Source organism: Rhyacophila brunnea, unplaced genomic scaffold, assembly GCF_057557595.1.
Source record: "Rhyacophila brunnea isolate RB1 unplaced genomic scaffold, BYU_Rbru_1.0 scaffold_10, whole genome shotgun sequence".
Lineage (NCBI taxonomy): Eukaryota > Metazoa > Arthropoda > Insecta > Trichoptera > Rhyacophilidae > Rhyacophila > Rhyacophila brunnea.
The window spans coordinates 5,570,401-5,592,544 of record NW_028232752.1 but is presented as its reverse complement, the minus strand read 5'-3'; the positions used below and the strand labels follow the sequence as shown (position 1 = coordinate 5,592,544).

General features: G+C 39.2%; 2 protein-coding genes across 2 annotated transcripts in view; both read left to right on the top strand.

The window, feature by feature from the left end:
- The first annotated feature begins 1,962 nt into the window (after positions 1-1,962).
- Positions 1,963-22,144, top strand: part of LOC147078839 (uncharacterized) — a 28,852-nt gene continuing 8,670 nt past the window's right edge. The window contains exon 1 of the mRNA XM_085950037.1: positions 1,963-20,819. The gene's annotated coding sequence lies outside the window, so the exon portion shown is untranslated. The remainder of the gene's footprint in view (positions 20,820-22,144) is intronic.
- LOC147078840 (uncharacterized) lies at positions 10,768-11,190 on the top strand. The gene has a single exon (XM_085955203.1). The coding sequence runs from the start codon at positions 10,768-10,770 to the stop codon at positions 11,188-11,190; it is 423 nt and encodes a 140-aa protein (XP_085811329.1).

The window sequence follows — 22,144 nt, the reverse complement described above, 5'->3', positions numbered from 1 at the left end:
TGTAAAAATTACTCTCGTGACGCGAGAAATATCTTTCCCATACGAAGTTGTCGATTTGCTGCGCGCACACGTGTGAGAAAACGATCTCAGGAATTTTAAATGTTTCAATGGAGTGGAGTGGACGTTTTCTTGAACCAATTAATAGGCGGCCGTTTTGAATTCCTCAAAACGAAAACACAGAAACGTCACTTTGACAAATAAGAGTTTCAAAATTAATATACCTACTATAAAAATAATACTAAATAATCAATTATTATTAATTTTAAAAGTGGATAACGTTAAACCAAAGGTTCTCAACAGGAGTTCTAAAAATTTATTTCTTAATGAATCAAATTCTACTTAAGTCGATTCCGACGAATTGAGTTGGAAATAAAAGTAATACTAGACCAGAGGTTCCCAAATAGGTCCTGTTCCTCACTTTATTAGTGATCGTAATATAAACAATGTGTCTCTGTCACCTGTCTCACTGACAGAATAGTTTAAATTACTTTGAGTACAATAAGTTAGTAAATAAATATTACATATTAATTGATATAAATTAAAATAAGTTAATACCAGTGGGTCTATTCTATGCTTATCGACCGCTAAAGTGATAAAGTGAAAAATATTATCAAACTTAGGGTAGGTTTGTATCAAAATATTAGCACTTATTGTAACAATTACACGAAGCCGGTTTTTATTGTTGCAATAAGTGCTATATTTTAACAGCACATATCTTGCTGCTGTTAAAATATCGCACTTATTGCAACAATAAAAACCGGCTTCGTGTAATTGTTACAATAAGTGCTAATATTTTGATACAAACCTACCCTAAGTTTGATACTATTTATCAATTTAGTGTTCGATAAGTATAGAATAGACCCACAGAAGTTGGCAAATAATATTATGTGTCAATTTAATATAAAAATGAATATATTACCTGGATATCGTCGTTGCGCCTGCAAAATCCGACAAACATTTTTTTGCGAAAATTGGTATTTTACCCTATGTGATAGAACAACACACAGCGGATAGGCCTGTAAAACCCGTTTTCTAATATCAAAGCTAGTTTAGAAAAATTCAAAACAAGCTATGTATTTTCATTTAAAAAATGGCTTGCAAAATACTCTATGAAGAGTCCGTTCACATATTGCATTTTAAACTAAAGGAAAAAACTTACTATTGCGCCTGTTAATGACACATACCGGAGTTTGCGTGCCGAGTCTTGCTTCAGAACGCGCGTTTTATGGTCAGTCTTGTTGTGATTTGCAGCCAGGGAACTCATATCTTTTCTGTACTTGCAGCACTAGTGCATTATAGTTGATTATTTACGTTCGCCGAAAAATAATATTTAAGCTATAAAAACAGTGTGAATTTACATTACACTCATAATTATTGTTTACTGAAAGAAGGGCGTTAATTTTAAAAGCCTGGTAAGTAATACAACTTTACTGTTTATTATAATTTGTATTCAAATATAATTTAGTATGAAATCGACCTCGGCGTCGTATGCACTTTAATTTAAATCGATCTTTTGGCAAAAATCACTAATCATCAGAGATTTTATTTAAAAAAAAAACATTATTATTAGTATTATTACTATTGTCGACCTTCTACATTATTATTATTGTGGACAATCTTGCATTATTATTTGATAAACACCACCTGCACGTGTCCGCTGATCAGAAAACAGGGCTGTCAAAATAATATAATATTTGTAAAATGTTAATTTCATCATAGTTTTTAATCAAACCTGTGCAAGTACATACTGATAACTTGGGTGGATATCGTGGCAAACATACTATTGATATATCTACGGGTATATTATTATTATAACCCAATTCAAATTGAACATAGGTTGATACTCAAATACTATTATAGTATCTTTATGATTTCGAGAAAATAATACGATGGAATATAATATAATCCATTTTGGTTGCCAGTTTTTACTGCGATGAATCACTGTGTTCCTTAATGTCTTTTTTTATTCGTAGGTTTGTTTACTATGTACACCGAGAAATTTCCATTAATAATATCGGAAATGAGTTGGAATATAATGCAACCAAAACTGGAAAAATTCTATTATGGGTGTTTACTTTTTGAATTAGTTGACCCCAGAAAAACAGGTACATGCCACTACGTGAACCACAGTGGATATTATGCCGGGTCCAAATTGGCAACATGTTGCCGGCAACCTCGTTAAATTTTACGATAAGTATGATAATTATCGTAAAAATTTTTAAGCCATTATGATAATTATCGTAAAATTTATCGAGGTTGTCGCGCGACATTGTTTTGCGCCAGTGTGGACCCGGCATTAGATGCACAAAACTTAAATAAAATATATTATAAATTAAATTTAAAAAGTACAATATAATTAATTGCGTCGGCAGCCCTGTCAGACACTTTTTCTAGTGACAGTCATTTTTTATAGTCATTTTTTATATGCCCGCCAGTCCGATGGATTAATAAAAAAATAATGTGTCTAGTGACTGTATGTTAATAATTATTTTTAGGCACTCTTAATATAATATATAATTTCGCCCATTGGCTTTACCTACCACTTGTTTCACTAGTATAAAAGTGAAGTTGCGCAGGCAATAAAAAGTCACTTTCTTTTTATAGGCAGACAGTAAATTCTACGTTTTAAAAAATATGCATTAGAATTAAACAATACCTATTATTTTTAATATGTAGGTCCTAAACATTACAAATAAGCACTATTCATTAGTAATGTTTTTTGGATAGCACATGAAATAAAAATGTAGGTTGATATGTATGTCAACATCCTTCGTATGTTTAGTTGTCGGACAATTTCAGGTTAAAAAGTTATTAATATATTATTAAGTTTATATCGTGGCCAACACATAATCAAAAAAGTTATCATATCCATCATATCAGTTGCAATACTTCCCACCAAAGAACTGATAAACATATTGAATTTAGTAACATTAAATGTTATTAGTAAATTTATTAGAAAATAAATTTTATTAGAAAGTACTATTTTTTGGTCACCCCATAGCTTCACTTCACTTGTAGGGAGTTTATTGAGACAAACATTGGCGGCAACCTTTTTATATTAACTAGTAGACCAGTTATTATGGACCACATGTAAAAAAATCATATTTTCAATTCTCAAGGCCGATTCTGTAGAGCGTCCTCTTAATGTAACTCCTTCCAGTACATGTACTTTAGCAAACTTACTTATGAATACAATATGTGCTATTATTATAGTAGGTATGTATATTATTGTTAAATTAATACCTACATAACTTTCGCAAGTATATTATGAATATAATAGGCCATAGGGTAATTGCTTAAACATTATTGGCATAAACCAGGAATTCGGTGCATATTGAATGTGCATAGTACTTTATTTGTTATCTTTAAATTAATACAAAATAATAGTCTGCTAGATAAATTCTAATACATCATCACACTATTTACCTTCAAAATATTATACAAATTTCCTTAACTTTATTTTGCGTGATATGCTTAATTATATCTATAGGTAATTTCCATATTTTAAATACTTCTTAATGTTTGGGGCATTTTTTTATGATCGAGGCTTATTTATTAGTTTGAGACTTATTAATGAACTTATTTTTTTTTGGTTTTAACAGGTAACATACCCGCCCGCACAAAAGATGAGATCCTCTAGAGCTCAACGATCGGTGAACATGGTTCTGAACGATCATCATCATGCTAAACTCGAAGAAATTCAAGCAAGCATCATTAGTAATACCCAACCAGTTAAAACGCTACAACCAATAATTGATATGGACTTCATAGATGATATACCGATTCCCCTTGGCATAAATAATTCCGATTTCACTGATTTCCATGATCTAGAAAATATGGATCCGAACGTGTCACATGATTTTGACAATAGTGAAACACTTTTGGAGAAATATGTCGAGAATTATTCATCCTCGGTTGTACTCATGTCTATGGATAATGATGTCGACAACACGAAACTCATACTCAATCCTGAAACGGGGCTGTTTGAACGAGATACAGTTTCAAATTCATATGACAAAAGTGATCAGGATAAACTTAGCACAAATAATCATAGGTTTATATTAAATCACATAACGGGACAATTTGAATGGGTTGATTATACCTCTAACTCAGACGACAATTTATTGACTAATGAACCAAACATTAAGGATAAACGAAAGGTGAACAAAAAATTACGAGTGCTTGGAGAAAATATAGCGGTACTAAAACAGTTAGTGGGCGTAAAATTAATGTTAATAGAGCACAGAGAAAAAGAAGAGAAACACCATGCAATCATAATGGCTTGTATGCATCTTCTGTGCGGATTAGTAAATGAGCAAGCTCGTCTAGACGTGTTCAACTATTTCTGGAGCTTGTCAACTTGGGAAGCTAAGAAAGCCTATATTTTCGGACTCATAAATATCAGAGGAGTAATCAAGAGGCGACAACAATCAGTCGGTATTGGTGCTTTGAAGCGAAATATTGGGGTCGACTGCTTCTTACCCAAACTTAATGGTGAAAAGGTTAGAGTATGCAGAGATTTTTTTAACGCTACACTAGATATCACGAAAGATACGTTCACCCAATGGACATCGTCAATGCAGATAGATAACGAAGATGTGACTCAAACAGCTAGGAAGCGAAATCGTCTTGTATCAAAGCCTTTGAAGTCCGAATCCGTTAAACGGTGGTTAGATCTACTGCCTAAAGTTTTGAGCCATTATTGCAGCTCAACTAGTTCAAGAACATACGTGGAAGATTCATTTAAATATAAATCAGAAATGCATACAATTTATAAGTTATGGTGTACAGAAAGTGACATAACTCCCGTCCAACGAAAGAAATTTTGTGTAATTTTAGAAATTAACAAAATATCGATCTTTAAACCACGCAAGGATCAATGCGACACATGTGTGTCTTACAAGGAAGGAAATCTAAGTGAAGAAGAATACCAAATTCACTTAAGTAAGAAAAATGAGGCAAGAGATGCAAAGAAGCTGGCTATTGCATCCTGCTCTGATCAACATTTAGTCGCAACAATGGATCTTCAGAGGACACAGCTTTGTCCGAAACTTTTAGTTTCCTCTCAGTATTATAAGCAGAAACTGCAATTACACGATTTCACTATCTATAAAAACAACACAAAAGATGTTTTTCTGTACGTTTGGCATGAAGGTGATGGAGGTGTATCAGCGAATGAGTTTGTTTCTTGCATTATTGACTTTATAGAAGGAGAAATTCTTAAAGGATTTAAAAAAATCCCTTTAATATCGGACGGCTGCGCTCACCAAAACAAAAATAAATTCCTCTGCAGTGCTCTGGCAGATATATCAAAAAATATGAATATAGAATTAGAGCAACTTATTTTAGAAAAGGGGCACACGATGATGGAGGTAGATAGTGTCCACTCGACCTTGGAAAAACTGTGCACTCCTCCATTATACTCCCCTACGGATTACGTGGACCGTATGAGGAAAGCTAGACCATCCAAACCTTACATCATAAATCATCTAGATTATAATTTTTTTAAGGCTTACGATACACTGCCCAGTAATTACAGCACCATTCGACCGGGCAAAAAAGTTGGAGATCCTACAGTAACACAGATCAGAGGGTTGCTGTACAAACACGGGGAGGTCATGTACAAACTCCGACATATTGATAACTGGACACTACTGCCTCAAACGAGGAAGCAGGATTTATACACAATACCACGACCAATATACACAGAACCGAAAAAAATTGGCAAGTCGAAGTTTGAACAATTACAATCCCTAAAGTTATATATGCATCGAGATTATCATTTCTTTTACGATAATCTCAAATACTAATTTTGTTAATTACTTAGGTACCTACCTACTTACCTTTTTTTATTTTTTTAAAATATAACTATAGCTATAAGAATAAATAAGAATAAAGTTTAGTTTACTAGTAGGTAGGCATTATGACTGTTTATTAATAGGCATTATTAAGAGGTTGATTTGTTTTGTTAAAATGTTAAGATGATTATTATTGTATTATTATGTACCTATCTTGTGTTGCTTAAGAATATTACTTGGTTTGTAATACTAGTTACCATTTTTTTCTTATTTCGATAAATAAAACGTCATTTGTCAAATTTGTTTAATTATTTATCCATCCTACTCTGAACACATATTTTTATTCCCCCTTCACTTGATAATTACTTATTTATATGTCAAGTTTTGGTTGGGAAGATGAAGGTTTGTTCAAAACAGACTATTGGCTTTGTTAAAGATGTTTTACGCATAAAGTCAAACATCATTAAATTATGGAATTATCATTATAAAAACCCGGTGTAAAATGCGCTGTCTAAAATACACGTACTTACAATCCGCTACGTGCTGCCCCAACCACAAAGCGGATTAAAAGACCCAAATAAAATCAGCAAATATTACGACCAAAGTGCTGAATATTGTATTAAATTATCATTTATACTGAACCCGAAGTAAGGATCTAATTTTCAGTTTACTTACTTTGAAAAAAACGTGAGTCATTGTTGAATAAATCAGTTTTTTCCTTCTCCTGAACAGTTGTGTTTTTTTAACTAAAATAAGTTTATAATATTAAACTGAATAAACATACTTTAGAAATTAAATTAAGTACTAAAACCAAACTTCTGTGTGTAATAACAATGTGAACTTCTGTGGGAAATATAAACAATATCTTAACTTCTGATGAGTTTCATTTGATTGCCCCTTGAAGGTAATTTGGACAGTTCCGACTAAAGAGAAACAGTGTCATGTTACACATGTCACACTGAGGCGATTCAAAGTCAGTAAGCTGGCAACACGTCACGTTTATTTTTCTACAGTTTACCAAATCATATTCAATTCGTTCTTCTTTCTCTCTTTCCACTTCTCCTTCTTTCTCTCCTTCTTCTTTCCACTGGTTGGGATTGTTACAAATTATATCTGTGGGTCTATTCTATACTTATCGACCGCTAAAGTGATAAAGTGATAAATATTATCAAACTTAGGGTAGGTTTGTATCAAAATATTAGCACTTATTGTAACAATTACATGAAGTTGGTTTTTATTGTTGCAATAAGTGCTATATTTTGACAGCACCTATCTTGCTGCTGTTAAAATATCGCACTTATTGCAACAATAAAAACCAACTTCGTGTAATTGTTACAATAAGTGCTAATATTTTGATACAAACCTACCCTAAGTTTGATACTATTTGTCACTTTAGTGTTCGATAAGTATAGAATAGACCCACTGATTCGATTATTTATCAAAATGAAATTTTATTGCCAATTTATTAATTGTTGATTTAAATGTGGAGAATTTATCTATTGAAAACTATTTAGGCATTCATAATTTATTTACTGAAAATATTTACCGACTATTTTAGAAACGTTTATACATTAATATTTCATATTATTCTGGTGAGGTTAAATTTTTTTTGGCTTCTGTCTTATCTTATTGTCCTATCACACGTTTTTTACGATAGGCGATTAGGCGGTAGTGGTTACCACTGAGAGGATATTTTTTTCTGTTCATCATACTCGTAGACGAGTTAATCATTAGCAAATTTTGACGGCTCATTTAGGTACTTTGAGGTAGTTTTATTTCTTGGTCATTGCTAAATTTTTTTTCTACACCCATTTTTATTAACATACGTTTTAGTAAGCAATATTTTCAATATTATCTTGTATTAGTTCTCAGTAGCAAATTTTTTTCTAATTTTATTTAATTGTTCTGGAAGCGGTTCTTGTTGTTTTCGGCGGCTTTACTCCGGATGACGTAATCATTACACTCGAGTGATTGCCACCTCCTTATTTTTTCTATTGTGATTACAATTGATAACAAGGGGTTTGTAATTGTTCGCCTGCTTGTTATTGACAACCAAATTTCGATTTGGGGGGTGACGCTGGCCGGAAGGAATGAGTATTTGCTCGGAACAACGGTTTATTCAGTATTTCATTTAGCCAGTTAGCGTCAGTTACACTACATACGCGTCACTTAAACACACGACCTTTCGCCAATAACGCTGGACGGCAGTAGACGTTGGATTCTTTCTGAGTACATTGCGTACCGCTTCATATTTTTTTATGTATCTTGTTAAGGCACCACTAATCTGGTTGTAAAATTATTTCCGTGGGGAGTTGATGAGGTATGATCCCTGATCAACTCACCTATTTTTTCACAGATATTAGTTTCCAAGACCGTCCGCGTGTGGCACAGTTACCACATCCTTCACGAGGTGATCCTGTTAAAGAAAACAAAATACGGCAGATCTAGACTGGAAAGTCGATAAATATTCCTCCAGAAGGCACGGGAAAACCACTGGAGTATTTTTCCCAGGAAAATGAATATGGCTGATAAATACAACGGCCCCGAGTACGGGCTTAATGGGCAGGGGTGTGAAGAATCTCCCGGTCGGCTACACTCAAATTCAATAGGAAATCTTCTTTGAAAATTGGAACCTGGAACGTCAGAAGCATGTTCCAACCAGGAAAAATTCATAATACAATTAAAGAAATGAAAAGACTTAATATCCCCATACTCGGAATTAGCGAAATGCGATGGCCAAAGTCGGGCAAATGCACCATAGATGACCATAACATATTCTATACCGGAGAAGACGGTCCACACCATCGAAATGGTGTGGGAATGATAGTTAGTAAAGAAGTGGCTAGATCTGTTCTTGATTTCACGCCGATCTCAGACTGTATAGCTTTATTGCAAATACAAGGTGATCCAATCAATATGAATATTATACAAGTTTACGCACCTACTGCAGGCTGTGAGGAGATGATTGAAAATTTTTACCAAGAACTGAGCCATCTGATGAAACAACTAAAGAACGGGGATATAACGGTTGTAATGGGGGATCTCAACGCGAAAGTGGGATATGGCAAGGACAGATGCATTGTCGGGAATTTCGGATTGGGTACCAGGAACGAAAGAGGCAATGAACTTATACAGTTCTGCATGGAAAACGAATTGGCAATAATGAATACGTTTTTCAAACTGCCAAAACGACGTTTATATACATGGAAATCACCTACGGACTCCCAGCTTAATATTATTAGAAATCAAATCGACTACTTCATGATAAGGCAAAGATATAAAAACACTGTAAAAAGCGTAAAAACTTTCCCCGGTGCAGATGTGAATTCGGACCACAACTTACTTTTGGCAGAGATACGAATTCGCTTCAAGAAAATATCCAAGTCAGAGCAACCAACAAGAATTGACATTGATAAATTAAAAATCAATCAAATAAGACAAGAAGTCAGCGAATCACTGGAGAACGAGATCGAAAAAATCCAACCGGAACTCGAAATCGAGGAAAAATGGACTGAATTTAAAACAATAACTAATAATATTATAAGATCAAAATTAAAATCTGACCGACCTGCTAAAAAGCAAACTTGGATGACAAATGATATTTTAGATCTTATGGAAGTAAGAAGGCGTTATAAGAACAGAAATGATACTAAATACAAAGAACTACACAGAGAGCCGAGAAAGAAAATACGTCTAGCAAAAGCCGAACGGTTCACCAAAGAATGTACAGAAATAGAAATGTATGACAAGAACTATGACATGTTTCACTTACATAAAAAAGTTAAAGAAATGGCAGGTATTTGCCGTTATACAGGTACCAACAGTCTAAATGACGGCGACGGCAACATCATCCTTGATATCAACGAGAAGTTAACCAGGTGGAAACAATACGTAGAAGAACTCCTCAACGATGAACGACCCACTGATCACGGGGTGAAAGTTGCCGCAACTGGACCTCCCATACTGAAAAAAGAAGTTGAAAGTGCCATTGACAACGCCAAAACCAGAAAGGCTACAGGCCCTGATGAAATTCCAGCAGAAATCCTAAAGCTTTTGAGAGAAAATGGAATACAGCTCATGGTCAAACTCTTTAATTCTATCTACGACCAGGGAGTCATACCATCCGATTGGCTTAAGTCCACATTTATTGCAATACCTAAAAGAACCAATGCCAAAGAATGTAGTGAACACCGAATGATCAGCTTAATGAGTAAATATTCCTGCGCGTACTTCATAACCGAATGTATAAAAAACTGGAACAACATATAAGCTCAACACAATTTGGCTTTCGCAATGGCCTAGGGACCAGAGAAGCTCTTTTAGTATCCAAATTCTCATACAATAATGCGGCGACATTAACACGAACGTTTTCTTATGTTTCATTGACTTCGAAAATCGACTTGACGATAAAGACCTACAGCTTATTGCAAACCTTTACCGGCAACAGAAAGCCACCATTAAAGTCAGCAACAAAATGACAGAAAGCATCGAAATTCAAAGAGGAGTGAGACAAGGCTGCATACTATCCCCAATGATCTTCAACATATATTCTGAAAAGATTTTTGACGAAGCACTGCTGGGATCAAAAGAAGGGATCAAAGTAAATTGAGTCCTTGTCAATAACTTGCGGTATGCAGATGACACAGTGCTCATCGCAGACAGTCGAGAAGGCTTACAAACTCTCATTAACAAGGTAACGGAGGCCTGTGATAAATACGGTCTCAATCTGAACATTAAAAAGACAAAATACATGAGTGTAAGTAAGTCCCATATAGATGACAGAACGTGCACAGTGAATGGAGTCCCATTAGAGAGAACACATTCCATTATATACTTGGGTTGCACTCTGGATGACGACTGGAACCATACCACGGAATTGAGATGCCGAATCGAGAAAGCCAGGGTGGCGTTTACTCGTCCAAAAAAAGTATTATGTAGCCATGATATACACCTGGGAATCAGAACTAGAATGGTGAGATGCTACGTCTTCTCGGTCCTCTTATATGGAGTAGAGGCTTGGACGCTCAAAGAAACGATTCTCAAAAAACTTGGAGCTTTTGAAATGTGGGTGTATAGGCGCATGCTTCGTATCAGCTGGAAGGACAAAGTTACAAATGTCGAGGTGATGTCAAGGATGAAAAAGACCAAAGAAATAGTCAAACTAATAAAAACCAGGAAACTGGCATACTTTGGCCACATCATGCGGCATCCCGAGAAGTATCGCCTTCTACATCTCATCATTCAAGGGAAGATCTCCGGTAAGCGCGGCCCTGGTAGAAGAAGAACGTCCTGGCTCAAAAACCTCAGGGACTGGTTCGAGCTCAGCACTCCATCCCTATTCAGAGCAGCGACGGACAGGGGCCAAATGGCCAAATTCATCGCCGAAATCTGATAATGGATATGGCACACAAAGAAGATTAGTTTCCAACTGTTTGTTGTTAACTTCGGATCTTCGTTAACATCCGCGTAAGGTCGACCTTTTTTCACTTATTCTACCACACACCCTCTTTCACAGCACTCTCTGAGCCGGAGTCTAGAGCGGACACGTTTCCACATCACTCACACAAATTCTGCTGGACCCATTTTTTGCGTGTAGTGAACAATTAATCAGTCTTTTAAGTGGTTTCCACCTTCTTTTGGACATTGGACAGTAAAGTTTTTCATATATTTCCTTTGGTAATTGGATGGGTAGATATAGTGTATTGCCATCGAATGTCAAGTGTCTTTTTTGATCAGTTGTCCCGCTCCAATCTGTAGTTGTGCGGAAACAGATTACATATTTCAATCTGTTCTCTAGTGTTATAGCTGTTCTCATTTCAGGTTTGTTTTAAACCATCTAGTTCTTGCGTTTCTAGTTTGTTTTCTTATATAACCATGTAATGTTAAAAAACAACAATATGGATCTCGACGCGTCAAGAGTTAATTAACACTCCGTTCGATTTTGAAGAGACTTGGAATAAGCCAGAATTAGAAATAGCACTATTAAAAAGAGGGATTACTCCTTCAAGGTCATTAGCGGAAATGAGATTACAAGCCTCGGCCTGGAAGGCAGGTTTTGGAGCCAGGTCGTCAGTTGGCTCATTTAACGCAAATAGTACTCCCCAAGTCCCGATACATTGCAATGCTACTCCTAAAGAAACAAATCTTAAATCATACAACGTCTCCTTCGATGGCACTACCTCAGTCCACGAGTTTATTACCCGGGTCGAGGAGTTGCGAGTAGGTCGGTAACTACCTGGAAGGATCATTAGATTAAGCGTTTTCATCGGAAAATATGTAAGGAAGGATACGATTACATAGAAGAATAAAAAAGGTAGGTAATGTAGAAATTTTGAATTAAGCCTGAAAATAGAACTTTAAATTGTCTACAAAAGCTATATATAATTTGTTGAGAAAAAATAACTCCATTATTTGTTCAATTGGGAGGTCAGTACAGTGAACACGTTTCCAAAAAACGGTTGGCCCCAGTCGAAAACAGTACTTATTCAGATTCGGAATCATTAAAATTTGAATTAAAATTATCATCGGATGTGTGGGAACAGATCAGACCCCATAAAATTTTTGCAATAAGGAATGAACCTAATCGTCCCAATTTAAAATTTCGAACGCGTACTGTACCACCGAAAGGAGTTTGGACGCACGTTCTCAACGACGAAATTTACAAACACAATAAAATTAATTGTATTTGGGTATTTCGAACAGGTGCTTTTAGTTTTCGTTGCGAAGCAAAATGCAAAGAATGTGGTGCTTACTTAAAATGTGTAATAAAAGAAAACAATAAGAACTATGATGGTGGCAAAATAATTTCATGTGTAATCACAGGTTACGATGATAATTTGAAACATACACAACAATCGAAAAGGCACTTATCAGGAATCAAAAGGATTGAAGCGGCGAAGGAATTGACTCATCAATCAGCAGTTGTGTATAAAAGACAGTTGGTGAACAATACAATCGCTTATGGTGATTTAGAACCCCCAACATATTTACCGTCAAGTAAGATATGAAATAGCTACTGATAATCAACTGCACAGCAATGTGCTGCTATCAATCTGGCAAATGAAATATACATTGCCATTCTTAGGTGCCATCCATAATTGTGGACTTGATCCCCTTTTTGTCCACTATTGGACAATATCACAAATGGACTTTTATAAAAAATATTTAAAAAAAAAAAAAAAAATTATATGTAGGTGTGATAAAAGTTAATAATATTAACAGTACCCCTGTAATCCAAATGATCTCACAAGCACACGACACACTTTCCATTACTTTTTGGTTAGAGCAATGGATTAAATCAGGTGCTGCAATACCGGATGAGACTAGACTTGATGCATCTTCCGCGCTAATAAATTCAGTTATCAATTGACTGTAATGATATTAAAGAATACATTAAAAAAAAAAGTATAAGATATCTGTCAAACAAACAATGTGAGAGGCCGAAGTGTTTCATTCGAATTGATAGGAATCATTTTATGTCTTCTGTTACAAAATGGAAATGTTTTTCGCAGATAGACAAAAGATTAAAGAAATTTTACTGTCACTGCATTGGACTACTGGTAGACGAAACATCTATAGAATATATAAAATCTGTAATAAAAAACATTGTATTCATTGCATTATCCGCGCATGAAAATATTCAAACTAATTCAGCTAAAAAATTCCTTATATCATATTATGTGGCGAATTGAATTTGTGACAATTTATTACTGATTCAGAATCTGCTGGTGGAAATTCAGTGGTAGGTATTAACAGGTATAAAATTACTGAAAAACTGGAGATGGCGCTCTGGAATGATTCCCTGTGTGCCAAAATGTACAGTACTCCCAAACAACTAAAGGCACACATAAAACGTTTGCACAATCACACATGCAAACGATGCACGACGTCATTCTTTACGATTGGGGAGTTGGTGGCGCACGATGCCACTCAACACAGATGGCATCGTGCATTAGGATTAGAAATTATAGCTTAGTAGATTCTAGTTAGACAATTCAACTCTTAATTTTAATGGTGTTTTCTTTTGTTTACCAGGAATGGTTTGCCACGCGGCACGTGTAAAGTGTGCTTATTATTTTTCAACCATCTTTGGGAGTTAACGAGGCACGAGAGCGAAGAACACCCGCAGCTCCGACCGTACGAGTGCATGACTTGTCATCACTCGTACAAAACACGGTCGTGCCTTAGGGAGCACCGCTAACCCACGAGCCAGATGTTATGTGCACCACGTGTGCCAAACTGTATAGCACACCTAAACAACTAAAGGCACACGTGAAACGTTTGCATAATCACATATGCAAACGATGCACGACGTCATTCTTGACGATTGGAGAGTTGGTGGCGCACGATGCCACTCAACACAGATAGGATTAGAAATTATAGCTTAGTAGATTCTAGTACCTACTTACTTAGACAATTCAACTCTTAATTTTAATGGTGTTTTCTTTTGTTTACCAGGAATGATTTGCCACGGGGCACATGCAAAGTGTGCCTGCTATACTTTGACCATCTGTGGGACCTCATTAAGCACGAGGGCGAAGCACACCCGTCGGTCCGACCGCACCAGTGCGCGACTTGTAATTATTCATTCAAAACGCGGTCGTAGCTTCGGGAGCATCAAAAAATACATGAGGCCGATGTAACTTGTCCCACCTGCGGTAAAAAATATAGCACCCCGAAGCAGTTAAAAGTGCACATAAAACGTTTGCACAACCATAAGTGCAAAAGATGCACCTCGTCATTTTTGACGGGGCACTTGCCAAGTTTGTTTTGTACGTAGTATTCAATCACATATGGGAGTTGATAAGGCACGAGAGTGAACAACACCCGGAGGTTCGACCGTACGAGTGCATGATATGCAGGCACTCGTATAGAACACGGTCGAACCTCAACGAACACACTCAAATTCATGGCCCAGGCGTTGAGTGCCCCACGTGTCGCCAGTTGTACACCACTGCACGTGGTCTAAGGGCACAACACATCAACCGTCTGCATAACCATAAATGCAGACGATGAACGACGTCATTTTTGACGAACGAAGAGTTGGTGGCACACGATGCCACCGACCACAGATGGCGTCGTGCATTGGCATCAAAAAATACATGAGGCCGATGTAACTTGTCCCACCTGCGGTAAAAAATATAGCACCCCGAAGCAGTTAAAAGTGCACATAAAACGTTTGCACAACCATAAGTGCAAAAGATGCACCTCGTCATTTTTGACGGGGCACTTGCCAAGTTTGTTTTGTACGTAGTATTCAATCACATATGGGAGTTGATAAGGCACGAGAGTGAACAACACCCGGAGGTTCGACCGTACGAGTGCATGATATGCAGGCACTCGTATAGAACACGGTCGAACCTCAACGAACACACTCAAATTCATGGCCCAGGCGTTGAGTGCCCCACGTGTCGCCAGTTGTACACCACTGCACGTGGTCTAAGGGCACAACACATCAACCGTCTGCATAACCATAAATGCAGACGATGAACGACGTCATTTTTGACGAACGAAGAGTTGGTGGCACACGATGCCACCGACCACAGATGGCGTCGTGCATTGGCATCAAAAAATACATGAGGCCGATGTAACTTGTCCCACCTGCGGTAAAAAATATAGCACCCCGAAGCAGTTAAAAGTGCACATAAAACGTTTGCACAACCATAAGTGCAAAAGATGCACCTCGTCATTTTTGACGGGGCACTTGCCAAGTTTGTTTTGTACGTAGTATTCAATCACATATGGGAGTTGATAAGGCACGAGAGTGAACAACACCCGGAGGTTCGACCGTACGAGTGCATGATATGCAGGCACTCGTATAGAACACGGTCGAACCTCAACGAACACACTCAAATTCATGGCCCAGGCGTTGAGTGCCCCACGTGTCGCCAGTTGTACACCACTGCACGTGGTCTAAGGGCACAACACATCAACCGTCTGCATAACCATAAATGCAGACGATGAACGACGTCATTTTTGACGAACGAAGAGTTGGTGGCACACGATGCCACCGACCACAGATGGCGTCGTGCATTGGCATCAAAAAATACATGAGGCCGATGTAAGTTGTCCCACCTGCGGTAAAAAATATAGCACCCCGAAGCAGTTAAAAGTGCACATAAAACGTTTGCACAACCATAAGTGCAAAAGATGCACCTCGTCATTTTTGACGGGGCACTTGCCAAGTTTGTTTTGTACGTAGTATTCAATCACATATGGGAGTTGATAAGGCACGAGAGTGAACAACACCCGGAGGTTCGACCGTACGAGTGCATGATATGCAGGCACTCGTATAGAACACGGTCGAACCTCAACGAACACACTCAAATTCATGGCCCAGGCGTTGAGTGCCCCACGTGTCGCCAGTTGTACACCACTGCACGTGGTCTAAGGGCACACATCAACCGTCTGCATAAGTGCAATAAGAGCCATAAAATTACCCACTCTACACAGAATTACACCGCCCATACATCCCGCAGCCGTGAACATACCGCTCATCCCGCCCGCTGCAACACTGAGCCCCTGAACCATGCACAACATATAGCTCAAACAGATGAAACACTACCAGAAGCTCTTGGACACCACACAGACATACTGAAACCTGACAGCCCGACAGACTACACTGAACCTATGACAATTAAAACTACGAAGCAACAACGGCAAGGCCCCATAAGCAAAACCACAGACTACAACGACATGGTTTACATGCTTGACAAAAACAATCGAGCTGCCCTCCGGGAAAAAGAGAAGAGGACTGAAACATACTCAAACAGTCACGCAAACCTAACGGACGAGCAAAAAATAGACTTACCAGTACAAGACAAACACGCTGACCCGACCGGACATCCTGCCCCGACTCAGACGCAAACCTAAACTAAACTAGACGACCCAAAACATCACAAGGAGACCACTACGGAAATAAATATCGGGCATGCGGGATGTGCGGAATGAATTTCCAGCACCCATTCGAGCTGAAGCTTCACGAAGAGCGAGAACATCTAAACAGTGCAAATATTGCGACAACACATAAAAACGAAGCACGACTTTGAGTGTGACCGATGCCGCTCAATTACTCACTTATTCAAATTTTTTGTTGGTATAATATTTTTTGCATGGTCATGCATAATTTTGTTACTTATTTTATAATTGCTTGACTAAGTATAACTACCGCCCCAGAAAATTATTGCAAATATCCTAAGCAAGCAAATACCCTGTGCGTGGTATGCAGACTGGATTTTTGCACCCATATGAACTAAAGCTGCACAAAGAGCGGCACCACAGAAACCTTCGACCGCATGAGTGCCAATTCTGTCATAGCTCCTTCAGGAGGAAATGTGAATTACAGAATCACATCGAGCTGGACAGCCTCTCGAAAATCAAGATGCTCACTCTACGAGATTGCGTTAACCTACACAATCTCTTGCTGACAGCCTTCATGATTTGCCCCATAATGCAAACTATATCCGCACAGCGCAACCATAACGCACGGACATGAAGGCTGTCGACGCAGAGGATGAAGAACTGACTACTCTGAGACAGATGGCGCTCAATACCAAGCCACCACGAAACTACGCACGTACCGAAAGAAGCCAGAATCACACTCACCATATACCTACAGCCACGCCAAACAAGAAAGTAGACCCATCCGCTTATACCAATAGCGAAAACGACCAATTCGCAGTCGTGATAAGGGGCTTTCCATTTGGTACTCCCGTCACCGACATCACCAATGACCTACTTCGAAGAGGCCTCCCTATTGTCAGTGTCCGGAGAATGACTCGCTGGAATCAGCAACCGACGCCTCTTGTCCGGGTCGAACTTTTGGACAACGACAGAGGGAGGCAGATCTTCACACTGAAATACGCCCTATACCACAGCATCAAAATTGAAACACCCGGACGCTGGCCAAACACCTGGAGCCAGAAGTGCAATAAGAGCCATAAAATTACCCACTCTACACAGAATTACACCGCCCATACATCCCGCAGCCGTGAACATACCGCTCATCCCGCCCGCTGCAACACTGAGCCCCTGAACCATGCACAACATATAGCTCAAACAGATGAAACACTACCAGAAGCTCTTGGACACCACACAGACATACTGAAACCTGACAGCCCGACAGACTACACTGAACCTATGACAATTAAAACCACGAAGCAACAACGGCAAGGCCCCATAAGCAAAACCACAGACTACAACGACATGGTTTACATGCTTGACAAAAACAAACGAGCTGCCCTCCGGGAAAAAGAGAAGAGGACTGAAACATACTCAAACAGTCACGCAAACCTAACGGACGAGCAAAAAATAGACTTACCAGTACAAGACAAACACGCTGACCCGACCGGACATCCTGCCCCGACTCAGACGCAAACCGAAACTAAACTAGACGACCCAAAACATCACAAGGAGACCACTACGGAAATAAATATCGGGCATGCGGGATGTGCGAAATGAATTTCCAGCACCCATTCGAGCTGAAGCTTCACGAAGAGCGAGAACATCTAAACAGTGCAAATATTGCGACGACATATCAAAACGAAGCACGACTTTGAGTGTGACCGATGCCGCTCAATTACTCACTTATTCAAATTTTTTGTTGGTATAATATTTTTTGCATGGTCATGCATAATTTTGTTACTTATTTTATAATTGCTTGACTAAGTATAACTACCGCCCCAGAAAATTATTGCAAATATCCTAAGCAAGCAAATACCCTGTGCGTGGTATGCAGACTGGATTTTTGCACCCATATGAACTAAAGCTGCACAAAGAGCGGCACCACAGAAACCTTCGACCGCATGAGTGCCAATTCTGTCATAGCTCCTTCAGGAGGAAATGTGAATTACAGAATCACATCGAGCTGGACAGCCTCTCGAAAATCAAGATGCTCACTCTACGAGATTGCGTTAACCTACACAATCTCTTGCTGACAGCCTTCATGATTTGCCCCATAATGCAAACTATATCCGCACAGCGCAACCATAACGCACGGACATGAAGGCTGTCGACGCAGAGGATGAAGAACTGACTACTCTGAGACAGATGGCGCTCAATACCAAGCCACCACGAAACTACGCACGTACCGAAAGAAGCCAGAATCACACTCACCATATACCTACAGCCACGCCAAACAAGAAAGTAGACCCATCCGCTTATACCAATAGCGAAAACGACCAATTCGCAGTCGTGATAAGGGGCTTTCCATTTGGTACTCCCGTCACCGACATCACCAATGACCTACTTCGAAGAGGCCTCCCTATTGTCAGTGTCCGGAGAATGACTCGCTGGAATCAGCAACCGACGCCTCTTGTCCGGGTCGAACTTTTGGACAACGACAGAGGGAGGCAGATCTTCACACTGAAATACGCCCTATACCACAGCATCAAAATTGAAACACCCGGACGCTGGCCAAACACCTGGAGCCAGAAGTGCAATAAGAGCCATAAAATTACCCACTCTACACAGAATTACACCGCCCATACATCCCGCAGCCGTGAACATACCGCTCATCCCGCCCGCTGCAACACTGAGCCCCTGAACCATGCACAACATATAGCTCAAACAGATGAAACACTACCAGAAGCTCTTGGACACCACACAGACATACTGAAACCTGACAGCCCGACAGACTACACTGAACCTATGACAATTAAAACCACGAAGCAACAACGGCAAGGCCCCATAAGCAAAACCACAGACTACAACGACATGGTTTACATGCTTGACAAAAACAAACGAGCTGCCCTCCGGGAAAAAGAGAAGAGGACTGAAACATACTCAAACAGTCACGCAAACCTAACGGACGAGCAAAAAATAGACTTACCAGTACAAGACAAACACGCTGACCCGACCGGACATCCTGCCCCGACTCAGACGCAAACCGAAACTAAACTAGACGACCCAAAACATCACAAGGAGACCACTACGGAAATAAATATCGGGCATGCGGGATGTGCGAAATGAATTTCCAGCACCCATTCGAGCTGAAGCTTCACGAAGAGCGAGAACATCTAAACAGTGCAAATATTGCGACGACATATCAAAACGAAGCACGACTTTGAGTGTGACCGATGCCGCTCAATTACTCACTTATTCAAATTTTTTGTTGGTATAATATTTTTTGCATGGTCATGCATAATTTTGTTACTTATTTTATAATTGCTTGACTAAGTATAACTACCGCCCCAGAAAATTATTGCAAATATCCTAAGCAAGCAAATACCCTGTGCGTGGTATGCAGACTGGATTTTGGCACCCGTACGAACTAAAGCTGCACAAAGAGCGGCACCACAGAAACCTTCGACCGCATGAGTGCCAATTCTGTCATAGCTCCTTCAGGAGGAAATGTGAATTACAGAATCACATCGAGCTGGACAGCCTCTCGAAAATCAAGATGCTCACTCTACGAGATTGCGTTAACCTACACAATCTCTTGCTGACAGCCTTCATGATTTGCCCCATAATGCAAACTATATCCGCACAGCGCAACCATAACGCACGGACATGAAGGCTGTCGACGCAGAGGATGAAGAACTGACTACTCTGAGACAGATGGCGCTCAATACCAAGCCACCACGAAACTACGCACGTACCGAAAGAAGCCAGAATCACACTCACCATATACCTACAGCCACGCCAAACAAGAAAGTAGACCCATCCGCTTATACCAATAGCGAAAACGACCAATTCGCAGTCGTGATAAGGGGCTTTCCATTTGGTACTCCCGTCACCGACATCACCAATGACCTACTTCGAAGAGGCCTCCCTATTGTCAGTGTCCGGAGAATGACTCGCTGGAATCAGCAACCGACGCCTCTTGTCCGGGTCGAACTTTTGGACAACGACAGAGGGAGGCAGATCTTCACACTGAAATACGCCCTATACCACAGCATCAAAATTGAAACACCCAGACGCTGGCCAAACACCTGGAGCCAGAATATCCATCCGACGAGATTTTTCTGTTTACTTACTTATTTTTATTCTTTAGACATGAAGTTTTGCCGCCCGTACAACGGAGTGACGAGGCATTCCAGAAGGAGCAGATGGAACTCAAGCTGTCAAAGCTGGAGAAGCGCTCCGCCAGGTTGAAATCTGATTATCCTTATTGTTAATATTATGACTCGAATCTGCAGGTGGTTCCAAGATATAAAAATAATAATAAAATGCGACTTCTATATTTTGACTGATGGGCCCATGCAATATGCATTCTATCTATGGCAGAGATTAAAGAGAGTAAACGATAAAACTCAAACGTCTACTCAAAATCCTGCAATCCCTTGCATTTGGCACAATGCACAGTGCTATTTAGCACCATTTTATTCAACTCAAATGATCAGGATTAAAATTTCTTATCCAAGAGTCATGAGTAGCTCTTCCAAGCATAAAAATCGTTGTAAAGAAATAATATCCTATTATTTAACTCCGTAATTATTATGAATTTCTAAAATAAATTTGATGCTTTATAATCGCTGAGGATTTTATTGTTATGGAAGTCTGTCGATATGGATTTTCTAGTGTAGTTTTCTTATATCACCATAATCTTTTTTTAGGGCCGCCAAATACCAGGATGTCCTACATAAATCCTACGACGCGTGGGTGTCTCACGTAGATGAGACACTGGCGAGATACGCGGCATACAAGATCAGACTTGCCAAATTAAGGTATTCTTCAACATTGTTTTTCTATCTTGCAAGTGATTGGCCTCATGGCCCCCATAAGGGGGAGTTGACAGGGCTTTGGCCTGGGGGCCTGGGCTTAGGAGGGGCCCGGAGTGGCGGGTCGACCAGATTAGTGATATAAATTTGAATTAAATATTCGCTTTAATAGTGAAAAAAGTCGCCTGCGAAATTGTTATCAAGAATATTAACATTTTAAAATATTTGGTTATGCAATGCAACAATTTTTGATGGTTGGCTCAACGAACACACTCAAATTCATGGCCCAGGCGTTGAGTGCCCCACGTGTCGCCAGTTGTACACCACTGCACGTGGTCTAAGGGCACAACACATCAACCGTCTGCATAACCATAAATGCAGACGATGCACGACGTCATTTTTGACGAACGAAGAGTTGGTGGCACACGATGCCACCGACCACAGATGGCGTCGTGCATTGGCATCAAAAAATACATGAGGCCGATGTAAGTTGTCCCACCTGCGGTAAAAAATATAGCACCCCGAAGCAGTTAAAAGTGCACATAAAACGTTTGCACAACCATAAGTGCAAAAGATGCACCTCGTCATTTTTGACGGGGCACTTGCCAAGTTTGTTTTGTACGTAGTATTCAATCACATATGGGAGTTGATAAGGCACGAGAGTGAACAACACCCGGAGGTTCGACC